This window comes from Carya illinoinensis, chromosome 2 (genome assembly GCF_018687715.1).
Source record: "Carya illinoinensis cultivar Pawnee chromosome 2, C.illinoinensisPawnee_v1, whole genome shotgun sequence".
In the NCBI taxonomy this organism is placed as follows: domain Eukaryota; kingdom Viridiplantae; phylum Streptophyta; class Magnoliopsida; order Fagales; family Juglandaceae; genus Carya; species Carya illinoinensis.
Genome location: NC_056753.1, coordinates 28,946,887 through 28,971,294, shown reverse-complemented (window position 1 = coordinate 28,971,294; position 24,408 = coordinate 28,946,887). Strand labels below are relative to the sequence as shown.

Below are 24,408 nucleotides of genomic sequence, written 5' to 3'. Positions count from 1 at the left end.
GGTCATCAATAATAGCCATAGATGAGAAATTACAAGCTTGGTTGGGAGTCTCAACTAGCTGTGTTGTGTATGTTGATTTACATATTGAAATGCTTATGTGGAACTATTGCCTGCAGAGTGCCTCAAATTAAATGAGGGTTTTTACTTTTTAGTATTCATTATATCTTGTACTAGAGAGAGAATTGGTTGAGGCTTAAACATCTCATTGATCATGGGAATAAATGAGGGTTTTTACTTTTTAGTATTCATTATCTCTTATATTTCATTTATTCTCTCCTACCTTTTATTTACTAGGCTTGTAAGCTGGGCTTTGGTTCAAAATTCAAACGACTGTGGATTGGTATGAATTTGTGACAAATGCAATATTTTCATTTGAGAATATAGCTTATATTGGGAATGTTTATAGGTCTTTTTTATGTAAGCCTTTAAAAAATACAAACTTCCGAAATTTCTTGGGGTCTTAGTTTAGTGATTTTGAAGGTAAGGGCCATAAGGCCATGGTGCTTCTTCACACAGAAAGTAGTGAAGGAAACTGCCCACAACATGTCTAAGACTCTAAATCATAATTAGAATGTCGGAATATGTGCAAGTGACCCTTTTTTGGGGTTTTTTTTCTTTTAAGTTTTGAGTAAATATTACAATAATTGTTCTTGTTGTTTGTTGTTATCAAATGAGTGAGATAGAATAACAAAATGATGATTTTGTTGATTTAGACTTGTTGGACTCAGAAAGTTTTCAAAATGAGGAGGCTAAAGTAAAAACGAAGAAAACGGTAAAACGTGTGGAGTTTTTTTGAAATGGTTCCTGATTCTCAGAAACCGGATGGCAAGCCATGAGCCAGGTGCAAGTTATGTGGAATTACTTACAAGGCTGCGAGCAAATATGAAGCCAGAAATATGAAGCGTCACATTGACACATGCCCTAGGAGAAGTTCATGAGATATTGGTCAGTGTTTGTTAGCACAAAATAGTGGATCCAGATCTATTTTAGTAGGTAATCTTATATTTGATACTAATGAATATAGAGAATTGTTGGTAGCTGTTATTGTGAAGCATAAACTGCCTTTGTGATTTGTTAAATATTCGAGGGTGAGATCTTTATTACAATAGTTGCATCTAGATGTTCTAATTATTTCTAGGAATACTGTCGAAGTTAATTTGGTTAAGATGTATCATCGAGAAAAAAAAAAAAGAATTAAATTTTTCTTAAATGAGTCTCCTGATAGAATTAGTTTGACATCTAACTTGTGGACTTCTATAACCATTGCTGGTTATATGTGTATTATAGCACATTTTTTGGATAAAAAATGAGTTTTATAGAAAAGGATTTTGAACTTTTATTTCATGCCACCATCACATAATGACATCTCTTTATCTGAAAAAATTTATAACTTGCTATGTGAGTGGGGAATTCAACACAAGATTTTTGCATTGACTTTAGACAATGCTTCTTCGACTGATGTTTCAATAGATTTGTTAAGAATTCAGTTGAACATTAAGAAAGCTCTTGTTTGTGATGGTGAGTTCTTTCTCATATTCTTAATTTAGTAGTACAAGATGGATTAAAAGTAATTGATCATGCTATCCAAAAAGTTCGTGAAAGTATCAAGTATGTCAAAGGATCACAAACAAAGAAAGTAAAATTTTTGGATTCAACAAATCAAATGTCTTTGGATAATAAGAAATAGTTGAGACAGGATGTCCCCACTAGATGGAATTCCACTTATCTTATGCTTAAGAGTGTTATTTTCCATTGTCGTGCCTTTAGCCATTTGGAGTTGACTGATTCTAATTTTAAGCATTGTCCATCAACATCTGAGTGGGAAAAAGTTGAGAAGATTAAATATTTATTAAGTGTTTTTAAAAAACTTGTGACTTTTCTGGAACGAAATACCTTACACCAATCTGTATTTTCTAGTAGTGTTTTTGATTTATTTTATATTAAAGCGACACTCTGAGGGTGAAGATGACTACATGAAGAGAATGTCTTGTCAAATGCTTGCTAAGTTTGAGAAATATTAGTCTGAGTTCAATGTATTGTTGGCTATAGCAGTTATATTGGATCCTCGATACAAGCTTTATTTTGTTGATTTTTCTTATACAAAACTTTATGGAGATTGTTCCATTGAGTTTATGAATGTTCGGACCAAAATGACATATCTTTTCATGGAATATAGTTCTTCTAGTGTTCCCACATGTTCTACCATGACTTCTGAAAGTAATGTTAGTGGAGTGGAAAGTGAGTCATCAATTAATAAACAAGTATTATTAAGGTAATATCAGATAATATTTTTTGTTTAATGATTTATATTATATTGTTGTTTCATATCACATATCATTAAGAAACATTTTTATTGATTTTTTGTGTACATGAATTTGATTCATTTAGACATGATAATCTTAGTGCCAATTTACGCAAAAAATCAATTGGATCTTTACTTAGATGAACCTAGGATAGATAGAAATGCAAAGATTGACATTTTTTCCTTTTGGAAAGGAATTAAATTTTATTATCCTGGTCTTGCTTGTATGACTTGTGATATTTTGAGTATTTCAATTTCTACAGTTGCTTCTAAATTTACTTTTAGTATTGGTGGGCGTATCATTGATCAGTTTAGGAGTGCACTAAAAGCAGATATTGTTGAAGTATTAGTCTGCACAAGAGATTGGTTATATGGTGATGAGTAAGGTAATATTATTTTTATTTTATTGAATAAATGATTGTAATTTTTCAATACAATAATATTATTTGGTATAAAACTTTATTGATGTCTTTTTTTTTAATAGAAACACTAGAAATTAAATTGGACAAGTTAACTGAAAATGTAATGAAGTTGGAGACCAACAACGGCAAAAAGGATGCTCCACTTCATTCTTCAAATTGTTGATGTGTTTAGATCCGTGTTTTTATCATATTGGGATTGTAACATTAATATGTTTATAATGTGTGTTTTGTTTATTATATTTGGAATGTAATTTTAATATTATTACAATGTGTGTGGAATGTAGATCATATTTATGTGTATCATATTTGGTAATTGATATCGGATAATTATTGAGATTTTAATGTTGATATTTATATTATTTTGATTATAATTTTATTCTTGTAGTTAGTTTATCAATCAGGTCAAACGAGTCACTAACGAGTCTGTTCAATCCATTAACGTAAATGAGTTGAAACGAATTGGGTCGTGTCATGTCGTGTTAATTTAATTTATTTTTGTTGACGGGTTATATAGTGTCGTGTCTTGTCGTGTTGTATCGTGTCAATTTAATTTATATTTGCTAACGGGTCATATCATGTTGACCTGTTATCTTAACGTGTCGTGTTAGTGTTGAAGATTTTGACACGAAATCCTTAACGGGTCATGTTCGTGTTGATCCATTAACTGTAATGTGCGTGTCTTGACACGACACAAATACGATCCGTTGACACAATTTGACACCCCTACTCAAAACATTCTAAAATGTATGTGTTAATAGGTGAACAATCTGATGGAAATGTGACTGAGATTGAATCACGAGTTATGGATTTCATTGAATATGAGTTTCCAAGTAGGGGTGAGGTTGATAGAAGTTTGGAACTTCACGAGATTGTTGGTCAAGAGGAAGATGCTCCAAGAGGTTTAGTTGAGAATAAGGAAGAAATTATTCAAGCTCCTACAAGTTATGATAGTGTATTGTCTTCGAATGGGAGCACACCACTTATAAATCAACCACAACAACCTCAACCGTGTGAAAGCATATGTGAAAGTATTCCTCGTCGTCATTTTGAGATTGAAGGGGAAGTTTTCATAGTAGCTCCACAAGATGATAATGAGCCATGAACAATTCGTGAGGCTCTCTCATCTTCTACTAAAGATGAGTGGATGAAAGTATTAAATGATGAGATAGAGTTTATGAGGACTAACCAGATCTGGGATCTGGTAGATCTACTGCCACGGCACAATGCTATTGGGAACAAATGGATTCTAAAAGTTAAGCGCAAGTCGAATGGATCAATAGAAAGGTACAAAACTCGCTTAGTGGTGAAAAGATATGCCCAACAAAAGGGTAGAAACTATGAGGAAACATTTTCACCAGCGGTAAGGTTTGCCTCAATTCGCCTAATTCTAGTTATAGTAGCATACATGGATTTCGAACTCTACCAGAGAGATGTTAAGACAACGTTTCTCAATAGAGAACTAGATGAGGAGACCTATATGGATCAACCCACAGGTTTTGTAGTAAAAGGTCAAGAGCGCAAGGTGTGCAAGCTCAAACGATTTATATATGGCCTAAGCAATCATCTAGACAATGGTATTTCAGATTCCATTGAACCATTATCTCAAATGGGTTTACAATGATCACGGAGAACCATTGTGTCTATGAAAAAAGGTCTAAGAAATGTTTCATTATATTGTCATTGTATGTTGACGAATACTACTGGCTAGAAAGGAAAAATGGTTGATAGACTCCACAAAAGAGTGGTTATCCTTCAAGTTTGAGATCAAAGATATAGGTGAGGCAGAATACATTCTAGGAGTTAAGATTTACAGAGATCATTCAAAGAAACTTTTGTATTTGTCCCAACAGACTTACATAAAAAAAGTTCTCAAGCACTTCCAAATGAGTGAATGCAAACACATTGACAACCTTATTGCTAGAGGCAAAAGCTTGTCCAAAGAAATGTGTCCTGAAACTCAAAGAGAAATGGAAAAGATTGCTCGTTTCCCTTATGCTAATGTTGTGGGTAGTCTGATGTATACAATGATGTGTACTCAGCCAGACATATGCTATGCAATTGGCTTGGTGAGTAGATTTCAATCTAATCCCGAACTGGTTCATTGGAAAGTAGTCAAGAGGATTATGAGATATCTCAAGGGAACTGTGGACTATGAGTTGTGCTATCAGGGTTCAGATTTGTAGCTAAGAGGTTACAGTGATTCTGATTGGGGTAGTAAACTAGATGAGCGCAAATCAACCATTGTGTATGTCTTTCTGCTCAACAATAATACCATTACATGGAGCAGCAAGAAACAATCATGTATAGCTTTATACACCATGGAAGCAGAATACATAGCTTGTTCTGTAGCAAATCAAGAAGTTGTTTGGTTACAGAGGTTCCTCTATTTAGACGTTGGCACAGATACTTCAGATCCAATGACGATATTCTATGATAGCATGACAGCTCTCGCATATGCTAATGACTCAAAATATCATGGAAGAACCAAACACATAGATATCAGATATTACTACATCAAAAATATGGTAACGCAAAAGGAAGTAGTCCTGAAACACCTTTCTACGAGTCACATGGTTGCTGATCCCTTAACAAAGCCTATAGCAAGAGATGCTTTTTAGGCTCATGTTAGGAATCTAGGACTACGTAGATTGTAAATGTAATTTATGTTTCAATTGACAATAAGATGTAAACTTTTCTTTGAGATATTGATACAATATGATTCAGTTCTTGTCTTTATCGTATTATTTTTTTTGATATACACACAAGATATGTCAACATACTTAAATCGGCTCACTCATACGAGCGATCGCCTCTTGCGCTTGAGTAGTGAGTAGAAATGAGACATTGTGTCCATAGGTACTTGTCCAAAAGGATAAGTTGGTTGACACAAAGATATGTATGGGTATCCCACAATCCATGTAACTTGTGGTTAGCCAGATACGAGATCCTCTTTGACGTATTGGAGGCAAGCAAATGAAAGAACTTGGGTTAGATGCTTACGGAGCGGCTAGACTAAGATCTGTACAATGTTGATATAGACATAGGCTCTTTGAGGAAGAGAAATACACCATAGCATGTATTCATACTACATGTGCTTATTCGACCAAATGAGTAAATGGTTCCCTTCTTTCTCACTGTGTGAGTCTCATATTTTTAAGTGTCCTTTATTTACTTTTGAATTTGTTATAAGATGGAGGTTGTGATGTCTGCTACTTTAGCATGATGTCTATGATCATGAGTGATACGATCTAAAGAGGCATTGCTGGGAAAGCGGTTCGACCAAAGTTGAATGACATGAGGGCAAAGGGAAGACTATTTGACATAGTATCTTCAATGGTGTTTGCTGACGTCGAACTATGACAATACACATTGGTAGCGACTAAGGTTGTGAACACATTGAAATAATTTGGAGGTATTCAAGCATTATTCTGAGTTTTTTGAACTCAAGAGGGTTTGAAAATGCTTAATTTGATACGATCAAATGAGTCTAGGATATGACAAGACACTTTAGGGATATTACTATGTTGATCTTCTCTGGGAGAGATTTGGTATAGTAGTCCCACCTTTTTTTTATAGATGTGCTTGGTGGTCGCACGGCCTATTTACTTATATGAATAAGATTGAGAACATTAGAGAGATGCAAACTTGGAGTCATACTCACTATGTGAGAGTGGGAGATGTTGAATGGAAGGGTGCCCACGTGGCCAGACCCCTTCCCTTCTGTGCATTACAAGCAAAGTAACGCATGGCATTAACGTGTAACTCATGGCCTTTAAGCCATGCGTAACTGCCATTTAAATGGCAGAGTAAAGAAGGCCAGCCGTGTGAATAGGCTATATATAGCCCCACCTCATTTAGTTCTTGGTAATCATCTGAAACATAAAACTCTTTCTTTTTGTTCTTTCTTGAAATAGTATTTAGGCTGTCGATTTGTTGAATGTTATTTTAGTTTACACTACGTAGTACACTTCGCCACTAACAGGAAACACTTGAGATTTGCTAGACTGAATAAACTTGTGGAGCAATTTAGTAAGCTGTGCTTGAGGTATTTTCTGTGATACCCCGTTTTTACATGTGTTTTTATTGAATGAGTATTTTAATTTAATTAAAATATTAGTTCTTTTATTTTAAATAATCGTATTTTAATTGGATTTATTTAGTTGCGAAATTTATTTTGTAGAGATTTCTTCATATTAATTATTGTTTTGACTTTAAATTGTTGTTTAATTTATTTTAGTTTGTTTTTAGATTTAAAATTTTATTATTAGTATTTACTAGTTATTTATTATATTTTAGCTAAATGTTGTGTTTAAATTATTTTATTCGATTTATAGCTTTTAAAGTTGTTTTCGTTGGATCAGTTTCTAGACTTCGGAGATGAGGACTGGATCTCATTTATTTTCTACATCTTTTCTTTTCCTCTTTTTCTTTTTCTTCTTTCTCTTCTTTTCTCTTTTTTCTTTCCTTTTTCTCCCACTTTTTCCCCCGTTCCCTTTCTCTCCCGCGCGAAGCTCTTCCTTCCTCTTTACCGTCGTTTCCGTCGTCCACCCAAAACCGCCCAACGCCACCTCCGTGTGGCACACCGCCCACCCAAATTTCTTCCCCTCCGACCGGTGATCATCCCCACCAAATTTCACCTCCATCCGAGCTGTCGTTTGCCCCCACGAACTCCTCTAAGTTGCGGCTTGTTTTCTCTCCAGCACCGTCGTCATTCCACCTCCAGACACCATCTCTTCACAGTTTCATCACTAACCTCTTGCCATTCTAAACCACCCATTTCTGGCTCCGATCTGTCGCCGGAGTAGCCCCCACAATCTCACTTTCTGTTTTGGGCTTTTTGGCCTTTCACCGCCGTTTTTGCCGCCATTACACTGTTAAGTTGTTTTTTCTTCGTCTTTTGTAGCTCGTTGATTCTTTAAAAATTGTCATATAGCGCTGTAAGTATTTTTCAATTTTCATTTTAGATTTAAATATATTATTACTTTTACAATAAATTTGTGTCTGGTTGGTTATTTCGGATTGAGTCCGAGGAGTCGAGGGTTGAATGGATTAGTGGACGGAGTTGTTTGTTTATTGTTGATGTTGAGTTTTGTTGGTTAATTTGTATCTTGATGTGTCTTGCCATTTGTATTGCATAGTGCATACATGTACATGTGTTAAATTGAGAAAACTGGATTTTCAATTGTAGATGGATTTTCGAGTGCGTGTATCATGACCCTAAGCCGGGATGGGGTATTATTTTGGTAGAATTCATCTGATCACTCGGGAGTGGATAATACGAAGTGACATCTCTTGGGTTGTCGCTGGACAAGAGGATGCCTAGTCCAGGTACGCGCTGGGCGCGAGACTGGGTATCACTCGTTTAGATATCACATGCATGGTCATTACCTGAGGTGTGGTATAGGAGCGAGCCAGAGTGTGCGAATAATCCCTATGGGAGATCATGGTGCATGCATTAAATTGGAACTATTTTGGATATTGGATATGGGCCATTTTTCCATTTTCTGGAAAAATGGCGAGGTTTTGTAAGAGGATTTTGTGATCCATTTTCTGGAAAATGGTAATTTTCTTGGTTTGGGCCATTATCTGGAATAATGGCAATGGCTTATTTTAAAAAGATATGTTTTGGGCCAAAATGAGATTTTGGCATGCGTGGAAAAATGTGGATTTATGGGACATGTGCATTTGGCATCTTTTCATGCATATTGTTGAGTGTAATATATTTTGATCTTGTAGTGTTTGGAGTATTACTTACCTGCGACACCATTTTTTGTACTGTAGATTTTGATGCAGAGGTTGAGAAGGAGAAGGCTGAGCTCGAGGAGGCTGCTCCGCTAGAATTTTGACGTGGAGTTGTTTTATGTTAAAAATTATCTTTACTTGTTTTTATGTTATGTAATTTGAATTTGAAATAATGTTAAACTTGTAATATTTAATTACGTGTGTTTTAAGCGAGTTTGTATTTAAACAAAATTCTGGTACTTAGTTGTAAGACTTTTATTATCTTCTATGTGGTTTTATCGTATACATGTTGCATGTACACACATTTGACACTTGGCGATGGGATATGTGACTCGTGTTGTCATCATCCCGATGTCTCAATTTTCACGTATTCGTACATGGGAGTTGAGACGTCACATTTTCCATGTGATTTCTTACATTACCATTTGAATAGGTTTGGTACCATTCAAATGGAATTGACATGGTTCGAATGGATATAATTAATAAACCATTCAAACGGATGTTTTTCATCCCCAAATGCTTATGTTCAAATAATAAATTATTGTACGTTCAAATGGTATTTACAATTTCGATTTTTTTTTATTATGAAATTTGAATTTCGTCTCAAGGATGAGAAAGATTTTGTCATAAAAAAATTTCATCCTTAAAAATCAAATTTTTTATAGCATTATGAGTCTAGTTTAATTTATAATAGATAGTTGGTATCCTATTAATGGTACTGTTCAATCATGATCGACCCACTTTATCACCAAAGGCAAAGGATAAGGGCCTTGAGCTGCAATATATACATATATATATATATATATATATATATATAAGTTCAGTTTAATTGAAAGGGCCATTAATACAAAATTTAAAATGAGTTTATAATTCATTGATAATATTTAAAGCTAAGAATCAAGAACTTGCATAAGTATTGATCATAAATTAATTTATTAAAACTATATAATACGATATTACAAACAAATAAAATATACCCAAAAAATATATACACATTTATACGTCGACGATCAAAACTATTGATAGAAAATTAACTAAATAAAAGAATTATATAATACGCCTTGAACTTTGTGAAAATCAGTATAATTGATACGTTATTGTATAGCTTGAATAAGATCAATGGTGTATATATATAGTACTATATCCATAGATGGACATGAATCAAAACATCGATCACGTACGTACGATCATGACCTCCAATATTATTACACATGCATAAATATATGTGTCATGTGTATGAATATTTCTTCTATCCAATAAGCACAGTTATGTATATGAATTAATATTATAGTACGTAGCCATTTACGTACATTTGTCGTGTACGTTGTACGTACGTAATATAAATTTCTTTGAGTGATCTCTTTCCTTAATATGTTTTCTGAACTGAAAACATTACATATTAATATAAATTTTAGAAATTCGATCTCTTTCCTTAATTTTTTATGTCCAAGATCTCATACTAGCTGTTGAAAACAACTTAAAATACGTTTTAAGGAATCTATATATACATATTATATGTTTCTGTTTCTATTTTTCACATAAAAACTATCCTTAGAAATCAAAACAAATTACCAGACTTCGGTTCGAAAGTTCAAACCATAACTTTATACTTTTTTTTGGGGAAAAAATTAGGAAGATTACGTACAATAATATAGCAGTACCTTATAAATATAACTGTAGAGATGCGAACCTATATGCACTGTTAAAATCCCCCGCACCATCATGCAAGCATATCCATACGTGTGTGTGTGTATATGTATATATATATATATATATATATATATATATGTATATATGTAGCCCCTAAATTTTATACAAAATTCTATGTATACCCCCAAAAAATTATAATTTCTATATGCTATCTAAAATATTTTAAAATTTCAACATACACATAAATGCCCCACTAATTTTAAGAGAAAAAATAAAAAATAAAAATAAAAAGGAAGAGCACCCATCGGTGCAAATGCTTCAATCGATCTACCTAATATTTCTTTTAAAAAAATTATAATAACTTAATCAGATAAGAAGGGATGAAATCATTTGCGTAACGAAATGATCGATCGCGAGTAGTACTCTCACACTCACACCTAGATCTGTGTCCACGTTGGCAGCATGCGGGATGTACCACGGTGTCGGCATGAAGACGTAACAAGTGATGAAAATAATATAAAATTTCCCAAGTGGTAAGACACGTCACAGAATCGCGCTTGTCCGTTAATTTTTTCCAAGACCACTGTAGGCGGCTGAGATCAATTAACAATCGTGACTTTTTCATGATGTTATTTTTAATTTTTTCCACCAACCACCGGAGGAGCCAAGGGTAATGGACAAATGTTTCATAATCAACTTTCAAGTTGATAGCCAACAGTCTCTATTGTTTTCAACTTCCTTTTATAATATAAATAAATATATATATTGATATGTATGTATATACAATACACACACAAAATAGAGTAAAACTAATCACAGAGAAATTATTGGAAGGGAACTGATGTGGATCATCCACGGAGCCTCAAGTACTCGATCATGTGGTTTGTATTTTTTTGGTCTTACAAAAGTTGAAGTAATTATGTTGTAGTAACTAATTTACGCTACCTAAATTGTTGGATTTGTAAAGCCAAATTTATTCTTATATATTACCCTGATTTAATGATCTCATTCGATAAAGACTAGTCATAATTTTTTATTAAAGTTTCAATGAGGCTTGGGCCATGGAGCACAAGCTTGGGCCTATCAGTTAAAGCCAAAGCGAATGTGGCTAAGTCTTGTGGGGGTTCGGGGGCGAAGCGCTTAGGAAAATTTTGGTAACTCGAGAAATACCAGACTAAAAGTTTATGTGACAAGCCACTCGAGCGAAACTTAGGTAGAGAATTTGCTTAACACTCATTTGACACATCGTTCGAATAAATATAAGATAGAGATGTCGTTCGAGAATAATGTGATTGTGAAATTATGATTTTTGCTGTACAACCCTATAATACGTTTATGATGAACAATATGGTCGGCTCAAGATAATACAATTTTTTGCAACTCCGTGAACATAAACACGTTGTCGAACCAAGTAAATTTTTTATTCGTGTAATTTTTTTTATGTTTTACTTTACTTTCTTGCATCATTTTTCATAACACAAATTATATATAAAATAACTGGTTTTAATGATCATCACGCAGCCGTAAATTACAACAAAAGTTATACATGCATATTCTTGGACCGAAAAGATTGTAAAAGCTACCATTTATATGGGCTGCAATCATCTAGATGATCGATCATTTCATTTTTCATTTAAAAAATGTGAATGCTAGGAGGATAACAGTAGTGATCAACTAAAAAATAATGGTATAGATTAGTTAAATATTGATAGTCCTAAATGTAACGGCCGGGGAAATCCCATGCATATGCGAATTATATATTATGAATGAAATGACATCATTATAAAAAGAGACGTCCATTATTCTTTTCATACAAAGTGTTGATTTGGTGACAAAAGGGGACGAACAATTTAATAATATTGTAGAGATCATCAGAGACAGCACTAGCAGTAGCACTAGTCATGGTGCATGCATGGTATATAGATTCGAGATTCCAAGCTCGGATTCCCGTTTAATTTATATATAATATGGTAGCATTTTAAGCCAACTTGTTTGGATTTGCATGCCACGCCTAGCTTTTGCAGTATATTAATTATAAGGTTTTTCGATCATGCTTTGACACAGACATATATATATATTTTCCTTCCAAAACATCAGTTCAAATTAATTAAAGCACCTACACCTATTTCTAATTAAGATTCACACTTTATAAGAAAATTACTTATTTACAATCAATTATTTTCAGTGAAATGACTATTTTCAACTGAAATAAATCGTAAATAAATTTTTAATTCCAAAAAATTGATCACAAATATCCATTTTTCTTGTAGTGGCATATCCATGATCATGAAGAGAAGGCAAAGTGCGACTCAATTACTGTAGAAACATATACCATAAAATCATTTTGTGTAGTTTTGTATATATCCAACTTCCTGCGCTGTACGGACGTAAGAACGAATATTAATGTACGTGCAGTATTATCTCATATATGTTTCCTGCATGCATATATAGCTGAATTTGACACAGTAGCTAGCTGGGTACCTGCAAAGGGTATCGATCGGCCCGTTGTACCAGCTCCCAGACCCTCGATCCATTGGTGTCAAAGATGATACTTCTGTTTTGGATGCGTTGAAAGAGCATGCACGACATGATATAGATCGAGATGGATGGAGATGGATCGGTTGCGTATTTGATGGAACTATAATTGAAGACATTAACTTGCAATTTATTTTAAAAGTTTAAATCTTGGTCGTAAGATATAGATTGTCGATCGAGATGGAGGGTCAACAGCTCCTTCGATCGGATGGTCAGTAAATGACAGTAGTTGGGCTTTAAAAAAGTTAATTCTCGAGTAATGTTATATATAATCAATGAGTGCATAAGTGTCATATAATCGTTTTGAAAAATAGTAGAGTCTATTATTAAAAAATTAATTTTTTTATATAAATTTAATATTTATTTACTTTTTTTTAAATAATTACATGGTATTTCTATACTCACCATCGTAAATATCATTTTTCAAATAGTATTCATCTACTCTACTCGTCGTTCTTGGACCTAAAAAAAGCAGATTTTAGCCATCCTCATCCTGTGAAGCGCGCAGTACTTGAAGTCCTTTAACAGTTATTTTGAAAGCAAATGTTAGGGCTCCGAAATGTTATCCTGTTGATTGGAACTCTCTGATCTATCATCTATATATGTTGCAAATAGTACTGTCAACTCTCCTATACACAGACAGCCTGACGATCGAGATGGGGATCCCATCCTCACACTTGTCAGGATGCATTCCCCTGGTTAGGGCGTGCAAGTAGCTAGTTGGAAACGTACGCTGCATGTAATTCCAGTCGTAAGGGTATTATGAAGGTTAGAAGACTGCAAATTAAAAGAACTCATACGCAGTACTCTCTCTTTTTCTCTCACACACACGTGGAAGAAAATGACGGTGTCGGTAACCATATTCATCAGATGAAACTCAATGTCAAAAGAAATAAAGAATCTCCAACAGTACTGCATGGCGACCCTTTTTTCTAGAACTTAACTTTCGTAATATAAGAAATTAACTGTCTTGTAAAACGTCTCTCTAACTGTCGTGAAAGCAGTAGTTTAATGGGAGTACGAGGAGGATAACCTAAGATCACCTCCCTCAAGCCCATCAAAACCAATATCCAAGAGAGACGCTCTGGAGGCTCAGTTGCTCCCTGTAAAGAGAGAGATCACTATAAATATAAAACAATTATATCGGGAATCATGACATTTACTTTTCTGACTAAATATACTTCACAGAGAATTCAAATCCTGATCTTCGTTATGGAGGAGGTACGAAATTAGAAAATTCAAGTCAAATCAGTTGATTGCGAGGTTAATTTTCATGAAGCTGAGTTAGATATTAGGGTGAAAAAGGTTGAAAGTGGCCCATTAATCGATTCGCAGGCCAACCTTTTGTAACTTATTAGTAGCGGGATTCACTGAGTGAGCGTTTGTTCCTGGTTCCCAGATTTCAAACTTCGAATCAGAAGTTTTAAAGAAGGGAAACTGAATGTCAGGTGCTCCGTTTGGTTGCCATGGAAACAAAGGAAAAAGGAAATTGGAATCTTGATTTCTTTTGGGGCCGATGTGGTTTCTGTTTCTAGGCCCATTAAGTTGCAGGCCCATACCGATTTCAAGCCCATTGCAAACTGAGCAATGCTACCAAGCTTCAATCTTATAATTATATTATTTTTAGGAAAAGATACCTCAAGTTGTTATTTCAATTGGGAGACACAAGACACATCAAGTGAGTTTTACGACATTTATTACTCATTTAAATCTATCCGAAATATTTATTCGAGCAGCTATAAATGTTGTAAGGCTCAATTAATGAGTCTAGATATCTTCCGCTTAAGACCCTCAAGTTCACACAACAACTTGAGGAGACCTTTATCATTTTTAAAAGATATACCATTACGCAGATACCACTATGGAACCCATTACATTCATAAAACGAGTCAATCTACTAATACATTTTTATTTTTATTTTTATAAACTAACGTAAAAGTTTATGTAGCACATTTTGAGTGACTTTGTGAGTCAACCAACTGATATGACTGGAAATTTAAATAAAATAAAAATCATCGATCGAGTCCTGATTAATGATAGTGTGATAAATCAAATTTATGGTCATAAATGAGAATGAATGGTATTTGAAATTTTCGTGATTCTTTTAAAAGATGCAATTCAAGTACAGGTTTTGTCCATTGACAATGTCGGCCTTGGACCGACGATGATCTTAAAGTATGACTTGATGTCCCATGTAGTCCCCCACCAAACTGCGGCTATAAAAAACAAATGAGGGACGAACAGGCTGGGCTCTCACACTCTTTGTGGCAGAATTCACATTCAAAATTAATTGATATCCAACAACACCACTGAAGGCTCTTTTATTATCATAGTCAATGCCCTCGTCTACCACCTGCCTAATCCCAAATGATCACGCCTGCTTCCCTTGTTGTGTGAAGCTTTAAATTTCTAAATTCCTTTGTTTAGAACTCAGTTTCAACCATACTTCATGGACAGTCTTTTTGTTTTTTGTTTTTAAATTTTTGCACGTTTGTTGCATTACCAGTATCAGTTTTGCTGTCGAGCATTTTAGATACCAGGTCCTAAAACAACATCACTAGGAATTAAATCATTTCTAACCTTCATATAATAAATAGATGAGTCACTGTTAATTTGTCATTGTATAAGATCAAAAAAGAAAAGAACCCATTTTGCAGGCAATATTTTCAATCGTTTAGCACGGAAGAATTTGGGGGGGAAAAGGGATAAACACCAAAATTGATGGAGAGTTTGCTATGCATAAGTAGAGATTCATTCCTTCGAGATATGCCCCTTAAAAATTAATACATGAAGGATATGAGATCAGTCTAATTAACATTATGTAAAATGTTCTAAGCAGATCATTCTTAGCAGGTGGTAGAGGAGGAGGGAGGGCAATCTTAGCAGATAAGATGGCAAATAGCAGCATCAGAAATTTTAGTTTCTCAGAACAGTCTCAAAAGGCATTTACACTAGAAATGCTACAACAGGACACGCAGAGACTAGAGATTATACCGAAGTATGCAAGTCAGCCCCGGGTAAAAAAGCTACAGGTTTCCAGGTGTTCCTAGAACAATCTTTATGCATACCAAGTGAAAGTTTTATCTACCAATTTTAACACAAGTAAGAATGCCAGGGCTCTTAATAGAGGCACCATTGAGACTTGGCGCAATTCGTTTACTCTGCCATTATATTTTACTGACTCAATGCAAAAAGTAACAAATTGCAAGCAACGCACAGGGATTTTGTGATGGAAAAACAACTTTAATGTATACGAACATATATATACAACTTCGACATAGAAAGAAAATGATATATTTTTTTGTTGCATAAATAATTGGAACTATGTATTTGAGAATTCATATTCACGTACCTTGCAACATGATACTGTCTTCAATGTGCGAAGCTCAGATATTCACATCGTGTTGAACTATCATCTGTGTGTTCATACAAGTATCGGGAACCAAGACAAATTGCTTTACCATCCACTTCATGTATTCAAAATCCAATTATGTGGTCAATGAAGATAGGCAGCTCCACATTGCAATTGCCATTGCATGCAGTCCTCAAAATCAAAACTGCTGGCACAGTCCAGTAAGGCATTTTGCTGATGCTCGTAGCGACATATGTAATTTAACCCCACTAGAAGCTTGCATATTGCTGCCTCCGTGCCCTTCCTGTCGGCGAAATAGAGTGTCTGAAGTAGCAGAACATTTGACCGCGTAACGATTTGATGTTGCTCGAAATTACGCTCGCTTTGCCACCTGATCATGTTATGAGCAAGCGGCGCAAGCCACTTCAGAATGCCATCAAGGTTGTCCTTCCAATCGTGTGCAAGGGGAGCATCATATATTGCAAGATTCTCGTATGACTTCAGACTAGTCCTCAGAGACATTCTTAAGCTCGTTGGCAACATCTGATACAAATCGTCCCTGGCTTCTTCACCCACGAGATGGGGGTAGCGAAGTAACTTTTCTATGACAATTATGACATTTGCATAATGTAAGGCTAAAGCAGAGCCTCCCACCGTGTTGGGAGGAGCATAGACCGTCAACCGGCTCTTGGGGCCGAACCGATCACCTGGCATCTCACCGGATTTGTATGCAACACGACTTCGGGATCGATTGAGAAGATTAGAGTGATTCGTGTGCTCGGATCTTTTCAAAGAAGGATTACCAGAGCTATAAACTCCTGAAACCTGGCTACTTTGGTCCTCGCGATGAACAGCATCATCATCATCATCCTCAAACTTGGAAACCGAGCTGCTTAAGCTAAGGCAATCCATGAAAAGCCTCCCTGGGCTCGTTCCACACGAGAAATTAAGATCTTCAGGTCGGAACAGCGATATCTCGCCCCTCCGCGAATCAATTTGAGGATTAAAGCTCGACACCCCTTTCTTGCCCGAATGGCACCCACTACTCCTGCTAAGAACCCGTTTCAACGGCTCAGAGCCCGGACCCGTATGACGAGGACGTTGCAAATCAATCTGTCCCGAGAACGGCCCGCATTGATTGTTCTTCTTTTTCATTGCAGGGTCCCCAAACACTGTACAAATCCTAGAGTATATTGTGCACGCTGTCCTGGCCAAGAGTTCCACAACCTTATCGTACGTAAGGTTCCAAAGCGAAATCTCCTGGAGATGCCTCACGTCCTGCCTCTGCCACATCAGTTTCTGCTCGAACGTCCGCTTACTTTCCTCGTGCTGATTGTGCTGGAACTTCTTGGTCGCCTGCTCCAGCTCATTCAACACCTCCATTTCGCTGTACAGGTTCGCAGTCGCATTCACGAGCCTCTCCATCTTCCTCACCATTCCTTCCATATCCCTCACCAAAAAACCCAATTCCCTCACCTCAATAACCCCACTCACAACGTCCCCGTACACGTGCTCGAACCCTTGCAAGGCCGGCTCGGAGCATTTCTTGCCCAGCCTAGACACCACGCCGGCGACGCTGTTCAAGTCGTCGAGCTTCTCCCCCAGAGCGAGTTCCAGAAGGTAGGACTCGTCGGAGGACACCAGGTTCAACACTCCCTCCGATTTCAAGATCTCGGTCATGAGCTTGGAGATCTCGGAATCTGTAAGGGATTTGTGGAGGTGAAATGTCTTTGACATCACGGTGGCGACTTCGAAGGAAAGGATGCCAATTGTTTGATTTGGAACTTGGTTGTTTTTTAAACTCTTCTTCTTGGATGTTTCGAGGAGGAGCGCGTGCTTGAGATTCGAGCTCACCTGGCTGCCCATCTTCACAATCCAGGGCTCCGCAACCATTGCTGTCTCCAAACCCAGAAACTCCCCACTACCGGGAAAACAAAAAACGAAATCTTCTAAGCCGCAGAATTCAAACCCAGAAAATCCCGATCTGTTACATTCATCTTGATACACCACAGTCCGCGTGCTGAGGACTCAGTGAAGATGAAGAAGACTGGCGTGGCTGTTCATTTGAGTAGGCGTGGAGGAGACAATAGGAGTGCGAATTCGAGACAAAGAAAAAGGGGTTGAGAGAGAGAGAGAGAGAGTGAGAAGCGAGAGCGGTTTTGGATAAAAAGATGGATTGGGATTGAAATCAATGGCGATGGCGCAGGCGCAGGAAGTGAAGTGGTTGAGAGAGCCGCGCACACTTGGGAGGACTAGGAAGCAGTGAATGAAATGATTTAATTCAAAAGAAAAAGTGAGGTAGGGAAGAGAGAGAGAGAGAGAGAGAGAGAGACGGGGGATGGTATTTGACTTGAAAGGGGTCCGAGCGTTCTCCCTTTCGAAAGTACGAACGATACCACTTCTGCACTGTGCACCTTTTACTCTTTTTTTCTCTCTTTTTAATAAATTCATTTACCAAAAATTCAGCCTTCCATTTAGTTGCTACGAAAATACTTATTGATAAGGAAGAATTCTTTCTTTGATCTTAGATAATTTATTATCACGTATGTATCTTTTTTTTTCCTAGCTTATAAAATATTTTCAACTGTATCAATTATGTTTATTTTTTTTCTATTATATATAGGATCTTCCAACTGTACATATATTTTATATATAATGAGAATCGATCACCTCAATATTCCTTGAGGACTCCAACTATATTATACACAGGTGATTAAACTTTCATATGGTATCATAGCATTTTTAGGCAACATCTTTGGTTCTTCTTCGATCCTTTCCATGGTTGTCTCATCCTCATCACCTTCACTTTTGTTAGACACGATGCATATGCTCAATATCGACCTCTTTCAATTATTTGTTTTGAAGAAATTAGTTTATCCCTCTATTGACTAGCCAAAATCTTTTTAGATTCTAGATGATAGTGTCCCTGACAGCATCACCCGGCTCCTTCTCCAAAGGTTACTGCCTCTGACAGCATCACCCAAGTGAATCTAGCCTACACTTCCTAGCTAAATATAGATCAGACTCTCCTAAGTCTTCTATATTCTTCTCTTACAGAGGAATCTATGAGTGAAGTACTTGGTCTGAGTCATGCACATGAGGGCTGGACTACTCTTGAAGCCTCTTTCTCTCACATATCCAAGGCTTGAGAACTCCAACTCAAAGACGAACTTCAACTGATGCAATGAGGCTCAAAATCCATGGCTGAATTTTCTCTATTCTTCAAAGGTCTCTGCAATCAACTGGCAGCAATTGGTCCTCTCATTGACAACATGGATAAAGTCCATTGGTTCTTAAGAGCCTTAGGACCCGATTACAAGATCTTCTCAACTACAATGCTCTCCCAACTTCTGTTACCTTCTTTTGTAGATATCGTTATGCAAGCTTTGAGCCATAAGATTTTTGAAAGATTGGTGTATCAACAATTTACCAACTCTGCATTCTACGCTCTATGGAATTCCTTCACCAAATCGAAAAGCACCAAGAGATAGAAGCCAAAACCTTCCTCTGACTCTGCCTCGAAATCGTCCACTCTTTCTCCGATTTATTGTCAACTTTGTGACAAGGAGGGACATTTGGTTAAATGCTGCTAGACATTTCTTAATCTCAAGAAAAAGCAGTCCACCAACTTTGTTGAGGCTTTCGTTGCTTGTTCGATTCTAGACTCCAACAACTTCAACTAGTATCCGAACTCTAATGCAACCTCCCACATGACAAATGATCCCACGAGTATGGATGTTCCTACTGTCTACTCTGGTAATGAAAAGGTTATGGTTGGTAATGGTCAGTCATTACTTATTTTATATATTTTAATATTATTTTTAACTTTTATTATTTTTTATTCTTAATAAATTAATTGAGTTGTTTTATTTATCATTCATATGCTACATATTTATTATTAAATAAATAAAATAAATATAATGCATTGTATTATACAATTTGTATATAAAGATAATAAATAAAATTATTCTTTATTTAAAAAAATAAAGTGCGTTCCAATTCTCAACAAATATCTACACAGACAAGCATCAATAAGTTTCAGTTAGGATTTTTCTTTTCATTTTATCTAACAAATATCTACTCTAAAGAAGAAAGATCTTTATAAAAGAAATAGATCAATGCAAATATGGGATTAGATATTCCTACAAGGAAAAATTTCTCTACATAAGGGGCATCTTCTTCAATCTCTTTGAAATCATATTTCCTTCGTGGTATTGAGACAATAGAACGTCATGAGAAATTATAAAATCATCCAAAATAGTGGATTTCATTCCAAACAACCTGTGAACATAAATTTTTATGTTGAACCATATAAATATTTGTCTATCTCTTTATTTGCATTTTATTTACTTTATTCATCATTTATTTTATGGATGAGCATCCGAGTACCTTATCGTGGATCATTCAACAATATTGCTCAACTCCGACTCCGTCAAAAAAATGCATCAACACAATATGTACTCTATAGAATTATATATATATATATATATATATATATATATATATATATATATATTATGTTTGAACAATATTTGTTTACACAGTTTATTGTTTTTAGTTATACTTTTAAAAAGAAAAATTCCACTTATCATTACATACATCACACATTAATAAGTGATTTATTATTTTTGTACTTCTATTTAAACACACATATATTGATATGTAAATATGTGTATTTCAATAGAAATATAAAAATGACAAATCGCGTGTTGGTGTGTGCTATAGGGATGATAAGTAGCATTTTCCTTTTAAAAAATGAGCTTTACTACTTATCATCCTCACACACCACACACTATATTTATTTTTATTTGTTTTTAGTTTTATTTTTCCTAAAATAATTGAGTTCTTCTACTCATCATTCATACACCACACATTTAGTAAGATAAAAAATTAAAAAATTATGTATAGTAATTGAGTAAATGCAAGGATGACATGTCATAGCCCTATTCTCGCAAATACTGCACTGGTGAAAGTTTATCCCAACGAATTATTTTCATTATAAATAGTCATTTTTAGCCGCAAGATTTTATTATTGCAAATTGATTTCTTGTCGTTGCAAATAGGGTTCGAAATAATATGGACATTCATTGTAAATATTTAACGTGCATTTCATTGTAAAAGAGTATGTCTATTTGTAACTAAATGTACATTTCATTGCTAATAGCTATTTTGCGACAGAAAAAAACTATTTGCAGCAAATATATCTCGCTACAAATAGTCTTACATAAGAGAAAATAACAATCAAACTAACATATCTAATATTGATAAAAGACTAATACACGAGCAATTAAGACTAGGGTTCATCATCGAATAGGGTTTTATTTGCAATGAAATATACATTTGTTGCAAATAGGGTACACTTCATTGCAAAAGATTATGTCTATTTGCAATGAAATCTACGTCTGTAGCAAATGGGTCTTTATTTGTTATGCTTAGAGCACTAGCAATGGTTTATGTATCTTCATCTTTAAAATTACATCTTTTGAAGATTGATTTTGAAGATGAAGAAAAATTCCTACATTGGATTATGTATTTTTTGACCAAATAATAATAAAATATTATTATAATTTTTTTTTTCTCCTAAAATCTGAATATTCAGCTCCACGGCACTCGGCAGCACCATTCAAACCCACGGCAGCTCCACAGCAGCTCCACGGCAGCACCATTCAGCTCCTCGGCAGCTCCACAGCAACAACCACCAGTACATAACCAGAAAAAACCCAAATCAGAAAAAAATCCTCCAACCCACATCTAGAGGCATGTAAATCCGAGAGAAAAAACCCAAATCAGAGCCTCAATAAATTGCACCGAGAGAAAACCGTGAAGAGCAGAGCCGTGAGCGAGAGAAGAGGCCGCCGTTGATGAAGAAACCACCAGAAAATTGTGGGCGTCCAAGAGAGAAAACAGAGCAGCGAGAGACAGAGGGGTGAAATGGGTGCGAAGAGAAGAAGAGAGAGCTGTTCGGATGGAGAGAGAAGAAGAGAAGAAGAGAGAGCCGTTCGGTGATGGAGAGCATTCGGCGATGGAGAGCGTTCGGCGATGGAGAGAGAAGAGAAAAGAGAAGGAGGGAGATGGAGGCGTTCGGGGATGGAGAAAGAAGAGGAGAAGAGAGAGAGAGCAGAGAAAAAGAAATAAAAGAGAGAGCCGTTCGGGACGTTGAGAGAAAAAATAATTAAAATATTATTTGAAGAATGAAAAGGTGTTCTTCATGTTTGAATAAAGACTCTAGCTAGTTATTTATAATTTTAGAGATGAATAAACCAATGTGAATGATTTTAAGCACATATTCTTCAAATTTAAAAATAAAAATGAAGATGAAGAAGCCATTGCTGATGCTCTTAGGAGTTCAGTATATATTATTTTTGATAAGTGAAGTTGAGTCCACGGTAGACAGAGACATACATTGAAATGAGCATAACTAAAGCATAACAAAATGGAGTAAGAAAAGCAAAAGGCACAAAATCAATTATCCATTAACAAGCACATCAAGTAAGTAAAGATACCCAAATTTCATCAAAACGGTAGGGAAAGCCCTGCCTTTTTTCCCTTTTCCAATAATTATTAAACTGAATAAAAAAAATTGTAAAAATGGGTATTCCCCAATTCAAAAGATAAATCAAAATAAAGAATACTATTAGAATCTTACCCTTTCGTTCTGATCAATGAATTCTTCTCATCATTGATAAGAATGAACTCATTTTGATTAGGAGAACCAGCAATGAGTCGACCCCTCATGTTCATCACACTCACAACAAGGCCAAGCAAATTTGAAATACTTTAAACCTATAAAACCTAGCTTATCATATCCCAAACCTCAATGGGGACACCAATCTAGCACCATTTCCCTCACTCTAGCTCGTCCAAAAGATCCAACTTTGTGCTCCACACGACTCCTAGGAAAGAGCGGAAGAGAGTAGAGTGTGTATATGTATGTCTGAAAAAATAGACATGTAAAGGAGAAATGAGTGGTCAAGAAAATGTGCAATGTACAAATAAAAATGAAAAGGGGATCGATAATGAAAAGTAGGACTTAAGGAGGAGAGAGAGAGAGAGAGAGAGAGAGAGAGAGAGAGAGAGAGGGGGGGGGGGGGGGGGGGGGGGGGGGGCTTATCAGCATGGAACCATGGTCGGACGTTGAGGGGACGACGGGGGCTTGGCAGCGATAACTCATGAAGAAAGAGAGAGTACATATTTGAGATAACGGAAGAAACTAGAAAAGAAAAAATGAAAATTAGGGTTTCAAATGGTATTTAAATATGTTACATTTTACAAGAAAAGTATCATCAGATTTTTGTACGATTATCAGTTTATAAGGAAATACTTGTTGTTTGTAAGAAAATCAAAATTGTTGCAACGAAAATTTCATTGCAATTAGATACTTATTTGCAAAGATTTAAGTTTTTGCTAGGAAAACTTGCTATTTGCGAGAAAATATAAAACCATTAAAAATACTCATTATTTGCAACAACACCTTCGTTAAAATTACACACTTATTTGTAAGGATTTAATTTTGGTTGGAAAACTTGTTATTTGCAAGGAAATGAAAAAACCGTTGCAAGTACTCATTATTTGAGCAACACTTTTGTTGCAATCATACACTTATTTGTAAGGATTTAATTTTTCATTAGGAAAACTTGCTATTTACGAGAAAATCAAAAAACTGTTGCAAATAATTGTAAAAATAGAAAAACTTGTTATTCCTGTGAAAATTAAAAACCATTGCAAATACTCAATTATTTGCAACCATACTTTCACTGCAATTACACTCTTAATTGTTTGCAAGGATTAATTAACCTTCCTAGTACTATTATTTGCAGCAACACTTATTTCGTTGCAATTAAGTAATAGTAATGAATTTGATTCGTTGCAAATAAGAATATACATGTATTACCACTTGCAACAAATTTTTATTCGTTGAAAATGTGTGTTTTTATTTGCAAAGGCCATTATTTTTTCGTTGTAAAAAATATGATCTTTAGCAATAATATTCCGTCCACCATTCACGATTAATACCAATGAGAATAGCATTTTCATTGTAAATGCAACTATTTCCAACGAAATATTTTAAATCGTTGCAAATTAAGCATTATTAGCAATGAAAAAAATGTTGGTTGCAATGTGTCATTTATGTTGTAGTAAATTACCTAAACACTCTCCAATTTATATCCAGTTAAGAAGGAATGGAGATGCTCACTTATTCACACCAAAGAAATAAAATAAATTCATATGTTTGACAGATTTTTTTTTTCTTTTAAAAACAATGAACGGTACCATCAACTTTTTATCCTTCTTTGACCACTTATAATTTTCTCGGTTTCATATTGGATGGGACAAATTTGAGAGAGACCCGTTATTGTTTTTTCCCATCACAATGAATGAATGATTTTATATAAGATCAATGATTC

General features: G+C 35.3%; 1 protein-coding gene and 1 long non-coding RNA gene across 2 annotated transcripts; both read right to left on the bottom strand.

Moving 5' to 3' along the window:
* Nucleotides 1-15,873: 15,873 nt before the first annotated feature.
* On the bottom strand, nt 15,874-18,477 carry LOC122300702 (protein PSK SIMULATOR 1-like). Its single transcript, XM_043111536.1, has one exon. The coding sequence runs from the start codon at nt 17,894-17,896 to the stop codon at nt 16,148-16,150; it is 1,749 nt and encodes a 582-aa protein (XP_042967470.1). The 5' UTR covers nt 17,897-18,477; the 3' UTR covers nt 15,874-16,147.
* A 2,655-nt stretch (nt 18,478-21,132) lies between these two features.
* Nucleotides 21,133-23,214, bottom strand: LOC122295043. Its single transcript, XR_006237837.1, has 2 exons — nt 23,126-23,214; nt 21,133-22,937 (listed from the first exon to the last, which is right to left on the bottom strand). It is a non-coding gene; the product is annotated as an uncharacterized LOC122295043 (long non-coding RNA).
* Nucleotides 23,215-24,408: the final 1,194 nt, after the last annotated feature.

Coding starts and splice junctions, on each gene's coding strand:
- LOC122300702 (XM_043111536.1), bottom strand. CDS start 17,896: ATGGTTGCGGAGCCCTGGATTGTGAAGATGGGCAGCCAGGTGAGCTCG.